Source organism: Rhamphochromis longiceps, linkage group LG13, assembly GCF_057381845.1.
Source record: "Rhamphochromis longiceps isolate RC_006_pf linkage group LG13, R_longiceps_female_GT1.1, whole genome shotgun sequence".
Classification (NCBI taxonomy): Eukaryota; Metazoa; Chordata; class Actinopteri; order Cichliformes; family Cichlidae; genus Rhamphochromis; species Rhamphochromis longiceps.
In genome coordinates, this window is record NC_140569.1 from 23,887,456 (window position 1) to 23,893,918 (window position 6,463).

Consider the following 6,463-nt stretch of genomic DNA (forward strand, 5'->3'; position numbering starts at 1 on the left):
CTGTTGTAGAGACCCACCTTTTAGCACATCCCAGCACACCCACTCACTTCACCAGATGCACCTTGTTTAGTTCTCTCACCTTTGATTGGGTGTGGTGCTTGTCCTTGATTGCACTCACCTGTCACACATTATATGTCACACAGTACATAAGGACTGCATTCACTTTTGGCTCACTCTTTCCTCACTTCCACACGGGGCGGCAGCTGAGCATTGGCAGTCCATGTGTGTCTTTGTTTCCTTCCTTTTTTGCCTTATTTATTTGAGAATAAAAGGAGTACCCTGAAAATAATTCTGCATTAGATGGCTGCTTTTCTTATTCTAACCGGATGAGCCCATGAAGCTGATTGCTTCAGCCCTGAACCTTCCTCCCTTCAAAACAATTCCTGTTTGGCATTCACACAAACCTGCAGGACACAATTCAAAGAAAATGCACAAGATGGCGTTTGAAATTGTTCAGCACCGCTTTGATCTCTGCTGAGGGCTTTAAGATAGCTTTGCTTGAGACGAGACCTTTGTCTTTAAGCTTTACGAAGCCACTCTGAAAATTAGACCACTGAACCTTTCCCTGTTGCCTCAAATTTCCACCCAAAACCTCTATCTTCTTAGTTGTTAAGCAGTAGATAGGATTACAGCTGCAGTCATTTGGACAGTTAGTAGTGAGGTATTAGTGACTGTGTCTAAGCTGGATTTAAAATGAACTGACCGGTCATCCCTGCTCGTGTGTCACTGCAGTGTCTACTGAAAGCAGAGGAGAGCAGGGATTTTGAAGAGGACAGAAAGAATTCATGCATAGGCATCGAAATTCAGGCCATGGAGCTGACGCTGAAGGCTTTCACTCTGAAGGTGGTGAATATTCCATGGAGGAATAATAACCTGAGCACCCTGCATACAGACCCTCCTCTGTCTGATCAAGGACAGACCATCATTGGAGTCTACCTGTTAGTGCTGGGTAAGTAAACCACCATACGCTAGAATGCAATGTTTATTTTTTGCATTATGTGTATTGTTTGCAGATGAAATATGTTTACTTGGATTGTACGTTATGCTACTGTGTCAGTATTGCTTGATATACTGTATTTCCTACATTCGCATGAAAGAGTCACACATTATTCAAGTGTCAAGAACAAAACCGACTCTTGTTTCCAAAGGCCAGTCCACAGCTGACACCCACAGTTTGGTTTGGACCGTGCCAGCTAAGATAGTCGAGAGATTTTGTGTAACACAGAGTCTGAGATATAAAAAGAAAGGGACCCTGTTGGCTTGTTATCTGACTACAGAGTAAAAGGGTTTAACTCTGAGCTTCACGGGTTATTCACACTATTGGAGTCACTTCAGGATGAGATCCAGAACTAACAGCAATGATACATGCGTACATGTTCCTATACTGTATGTAACATATTATCTAATAGTACTATACTACTACATATGATACAATATGATAAAATATAATAAAATAAAACACCATACAATGTCATATGCTACCATAAGATTTAGTATCCTATGCTATGTGGTTAATTAGGTATCCCCTGAATATTCTGTGTGCTTCCCTCCCTGCAGGATGGCTGTCCTGGTTTGGAAACAGTTTAGTGATGTTTGTCCTGTACAGGCAGCGGGCCACACTTCAATCAACCGATTTGCTCACCTTAAACCTCGCAATCTCTGATGCCAGCATTTCAATATTCGGCTACTCCCGGGGAATCCTAGAAATATTCAATATCTTCAAGGATGATGGATATTTGATCACCTGGATCTGGACCTGCCAGGTAAAAGCCAAACTCGAACAAGACTTCAAAATACTGACATTTGGAACAACAAGTCTTATCGCAGGAGCTATGACTGTGCAGAGTCACCAAAAAACCATCCGTGTGCATCTGCTGTCTTTGGCCAGCCCTCAGTTAATAAAGTACATTAAAAGAATCTGTGGAAGTGTAACAGTAAGGTGTATATGCGTGTGGGTGTGTGTACGTGAAAGGGATTATTCTAGTAGACATGTGGGCTGGAGGTTAAATCGTGATAAGATTACCATTGTGGAGGCCTTTCTTCTAGCAGTAGGGCACCTGTCAACAACCAAACAGTGAACGGTTAAGAGCTGCTTTGGTGGCTATTTGTTGAATTTTATACCTACATGCACTTATATTGCAGGATCTTATATTTAACCATTCATTTCTGTGTTTTTCTCTTCCTACAGCCTCAGCTTGAAAAGAAATATTTGTCATACTTTAGCTTGGAATTCATCCAGGATATTTTCTTGCTCGAAGCCAGGCGTGGTAGAAATTGTGATTTCCGTGCTGCAGCGAGTGAAGTCTCTGAGGAGTCATACAAAAACAAGCCGGTGTAACCAGAATATATTTTAGTCTGGAGAACGTAAACTTTAAAAATCTAAGTGAAAGAGATACTGTAACTCAAGCTCTGCTGCTCTTAGGCTTCCCTACAGTCACAGAGATGATCTCATATCTCAGTCATCCAATCTCCGGTGAAAGAGAAATATTGGGAAGGGAAGTACCCCACCTCTCTTATTTCACCTTCCCCCAAGAGAAGTGGGCTAAGGCAGGGAGCCTCAGACGTAAATAAGGGAATCAGGTAAAAAGTGACAGAAATAGTGGAGAAAAAGAATAGAAAGGTGAAGGAGACAGGCATGTGAGAAGCACATTACTGCATGGAGCGTGATGGGACATGAGCGAGCTGCAAGCTGGGCCTCATCCCCGTGTTTCACACTCGGTGGGGCAGGACATTATTAGATATGAAAGAGCCTCTCAGGATCATGTGACATTACAGAAGGAAAGTTCGGAGGAAGAAATGATGCAGCAGTGTAAAAGGTCTATGAAAGTTTACATCACCTTCTTGAGAGCCAAATAAAGACAGATTAGTTGCACTAAACTGCACTAAACCACTATTTTTATTGCAAAGGGTCCTGAAATTTTATAAGAACTAAAATGAAACATAAGATTAACGCTTAATAAAAACCATACCAATGTTAGTAAGATAGTTTTCTGCCAAATGAGGGTGAAAAAACGTGATGCTTGGAAGTAATAGGATTACATTTAAGGAAGATCAAGAAAGTAATCAGACCTCAACTGATCCCCATCACCTGGAAATGGCACAGCAGGAGCTGGGTGTTACATAGTTGGGGCCAGACTGAAACACAGTAGCATCATTTCCTTTAAGAAGAGCTGTGATTAAAAGATTCCCAAACATTGGGCTGACTGCAACAAAGCTCCATGTGTTGCCATATTTGAGAGTCAAATCAAATTTTCCTGTGATATAAGTTAATATCTACAAATTAGCAGACGCAGTAAAGATTTTCCATTTTAGCATCCTCTTATTGAACCTGTACAGCTTACATCAGAGGAAAGGCTCTGTGTCTGGAGCATATTGACCAAAAGGGAGGAAGAGCTCTTTATCTGAAGCATCTCTATCTGATAAAATCTAAAGCAAACTCGGCAGACAAAGGTCTGACATTAGACAGGCACTGGCTCTCTACCCCGAGGCGTCACTGACCACTCACAGATATTTTGAAGACGTGACATCAGAAACTACCAGTCCATCTTTCTCTCTCTCTTTCCATCCAGGTGGACGGCTTCTTCACGCTGCTCTTCGGCCTCGCGAGCATCAACACCTTGACGGTGATCAGCATCACCAGATACATAAAGGGATGCCATCCAAACAAAGGTTTACAGCTTTAGCCCAGCCTTTTGGCCTTCCTCGCATTCCAGCAGCAGTCTCTTATCTGACAGGAGAGTGTGGTGTTTTTAGTGCTAATGAAAGCTCATTACAGGCTTCAGCTGTGGAAATAACGACCACTCGTCTCCAGCAGTTTCATTTTTATTTCTCAAAGACATTATTAACTTATTTTGAAGTGAGATTTGCTATTTTGGGGGTTGCAACTGATGTTAAAAAATGCCTTAATTATGCTGGAAATTTAGTTGAGCAACTGCTTCTGCTGTCGGCGAGGGATAAAGGATTTTATTGTTTGTGGCTGCTCATGTTAACCTGAGTGTTTTTACATTTGCCGTTAAACTATGGACATTAGTGGTAAATGTGGTGTGGCACCAGCTGCGTTTGCTAAAACCTTCGCTCTTATACTAAATCTAAATCTGAAAAAACCCCACTGCATGTGTTTTTGTGTGCAAATGAGTTAGGAGAATGAAATGTGCAGGTAAACCAGTGCAGATAATACGCAAAATACAGCTCAGTATTAAAATCACTGAAATCCTTGAAAACTGCTCTGCACGTATAATATGGGATATTTAAATTAGACGTTTGCTCGTTGCCTGGAAATAGAACAAACTATTATTTTCTTCCCTTGAACACTTTATCAACAGAGGCCCTTTTCAGTCGCAGATGTCAGCAAAGGCTGTTAAAAAAGAAAAGACTTCATTGTTCAACAAAAATTCATAGCAAGTCAAAAATTCTGCATCTAACTTTTTCTGTTGCCAAAATCATGACCTTTAAACTGTTTTTAAACTGCAAACAATCCTGCAGTCAGTTCCACGGTGTGAGAATAGCAGGCTGTACTCATGTTACTTGTCCTTGCTCTGTCTTCTCGCAGCTCATTGTATCAACATCAACACGATTGCTGTGTCACTAATCTGCATTTGGACTGGAGGGATTTTTTGGTCTGTTGCTCCACTCCTGGGCTGGGGCAGCTACACAGGTCTGTTTTATGCATCGGACTTAACGGTGCTTCATGCAACATGACAACAGAGCCGTGATCTGACCTTGTATCTCGTGTTTCTTAGATCGAGGTTATGGAACTTGTGAAGTGGACTGGTCCAAAGCCAATTACTCCACTATTTACAAGTCCTACATCATATCCATCCTGATCTTCTGCTTTTTCATCCCGGTGATGATCATGCTCTTCTCCTACATCTCCATTATCAACACAGTGAAAACCACGAATGCTATGTCAGCTGACGGTTACCTCACCGCCCGCCAAAGGAAAATGGAGCGGGACGTCACAAGGGTAGGACAAAAGGAAAATAGTCGAGTCTAGTTGTGGAAGGTTTATTGAAAGGCTTGATTAGAAATGTAAAAAGGGACTCTTAAAAGGTCTACTTAAAAGCGCCCGCTCGGTCATAAACCTCCTTTCACGTTACTCAAGTGCTGACAATAGTTTCCTTATGTCTCTTTTCAGATTTCCATTGTAATCTGCACTGCTTTCATCCTGGCCTGGTCACCATATGCAGTGGTGTCTATGTGGTCAGCCTGGGGCTTCCACGTGCCAAGCACAACCAGTATCATCACCCGCCTCTTTGCCAAGTCTGCCAGTTTTTACAACCCGCTCATCTACTTCGGCATGAGCTCCAAATTTCGCAAGGATATTTTGGTACTTCTGCCGTGCGCGCAAGAGCACAGCGAGGTGGTGCACTTGCAAAACATCACGCCAAAAGCCGAGGCCCCGCCCCCGCCTGAATCACTTCCAGGCCAGAAGCTGGAAGTGAAAAGTGCAGCTGCAGAGCTGAACCAATCTGAGCACGACAGTGATTCGGGGGTCAACAGCCCTCCTCAGACTCCTCCGTCTGACCCACAGGTCTTCCACATCGACGTGCCCTCTTACACTGAAACATCAGAGTACTGGTGTGACAGGCTCTGAAGACTGTTTCCATTTCACCTCAACCAATACTTGAATTCTATGGGGAGACTGGGAGTATTTATTTATTTATTTTTTTGTATGTTATGGTCTTATCCATCTTAATAAATTGTATGTGCAACCAGTGTTAATAAATTATTTTAAGTTTCATCCCTGCTGCAAAGAGTATTTATTTCCAGGTCCTGTTAGGAGTGTTTTAACAATCACTCAAACCAAACTGGAACAATGCATGTGTTTTTTTAAAAGGTGCCCAGCTCATGAAATCTGCAGTCAGTAAAATAGCGAGACAAGAGATGCACAACAACATCTGGAAACACTGAAGTGTCCTTAACTCAACCGAAGCAATGTGATGGCACAGTATCCTACTATTTCCCCCGTGTCCCCTGAGGGCATTCATACCCTCAGATCTACCTTATATCCTGCAGTCCACACTCTGTTGAGAAACAGCGTTTTATTTCTCAGTGTGTTTACGCATCACTCACAAGGAAATGGTTTTATTTTAAAGGGGCCGATTCCTTCTCATTTCCAACTCCAAATTCTCTTCTAGAGTAGCTTTGCGTGCTTTATTATCTCATCCTCAGCCTTGCTACAGCCCCTGAATCACCCACTGTCTAAGCTGATTTAGTGCATCTTTCTTTAAGGCCACTCTCCTCTTAAACCAGCTTTCTTCTGATTTGCTGCCCCTGGCAAACAAAAGGCTTGAACGGCAGATGGATTAGGCTGCTGTCCTCACAGCCAGAGGTCTGTAGGAGCTACAGTAAATGTAGAAAAAGCTGTCTGAGAACGCTTGACTTTTTTAAAAATAATACTGAATATAATATAAGCATTCACCGCTGTAACAGTACATGCATGACAGAAAAGAAGGAAAACTTA

At 42.4% G+C, this 6,463-nt stretch overlaps 1 protein-coding gene across 1 annotated transcript; it reads left to right on the plus strand.

The window, feature by feature from the left end:
* Nucleotides 1–810: 810 nt before the first annotated feature.
* LOC146655877 (visual pigment-like receptor peropsin) lies at nucleotides 811–5,634 on the plus strand. The gene is made up of 6 exons (XM_085428064.1): nucleotides 811–949; nucleotides 1,558–1,763; nucleotides 3,570–3,669; nucleotides 4,550–4,654; nucleotides 4,740–4,963; nucleotides 5,135–5,634. The coding sequence occupies exons 1-6, from the start codon at nucleotides 811–813 to the stop codon at nucleotides 5,591–5,593; spliced, it is 1,233 nt and encodes a 410-aa protein (XP_085284190.1). The 3' UTR covers nucleotides 5,594–5,634.
* The last annotated feature ends 829 nt before the right edge of the window (nucleotides 5,635–6,463 follow it).

Coding starts and splice junctions, on each gene's coding strand:
- LOC146655877 (XM_085428064.1), top strand. CDS start 811: ATGGAGCTGACGCTGAAGGCTTTCACTCTGAAGGTGGTGAATATTCCA. Junction 950..1,557: donor AGTCTACCTGTTAGTGCTGG/GTAAGTAAACCA, acceptor CCCTCCCTGCAG/GATGGCTGTCCTGGTTTGGA. Junction 3,670..4,549: donor GGGATGCCATCCAAACAAAG/GTTTACAGCTTT, acceptor GTCTTCTCGCAG/CTCATTGTATCAACATCAAC.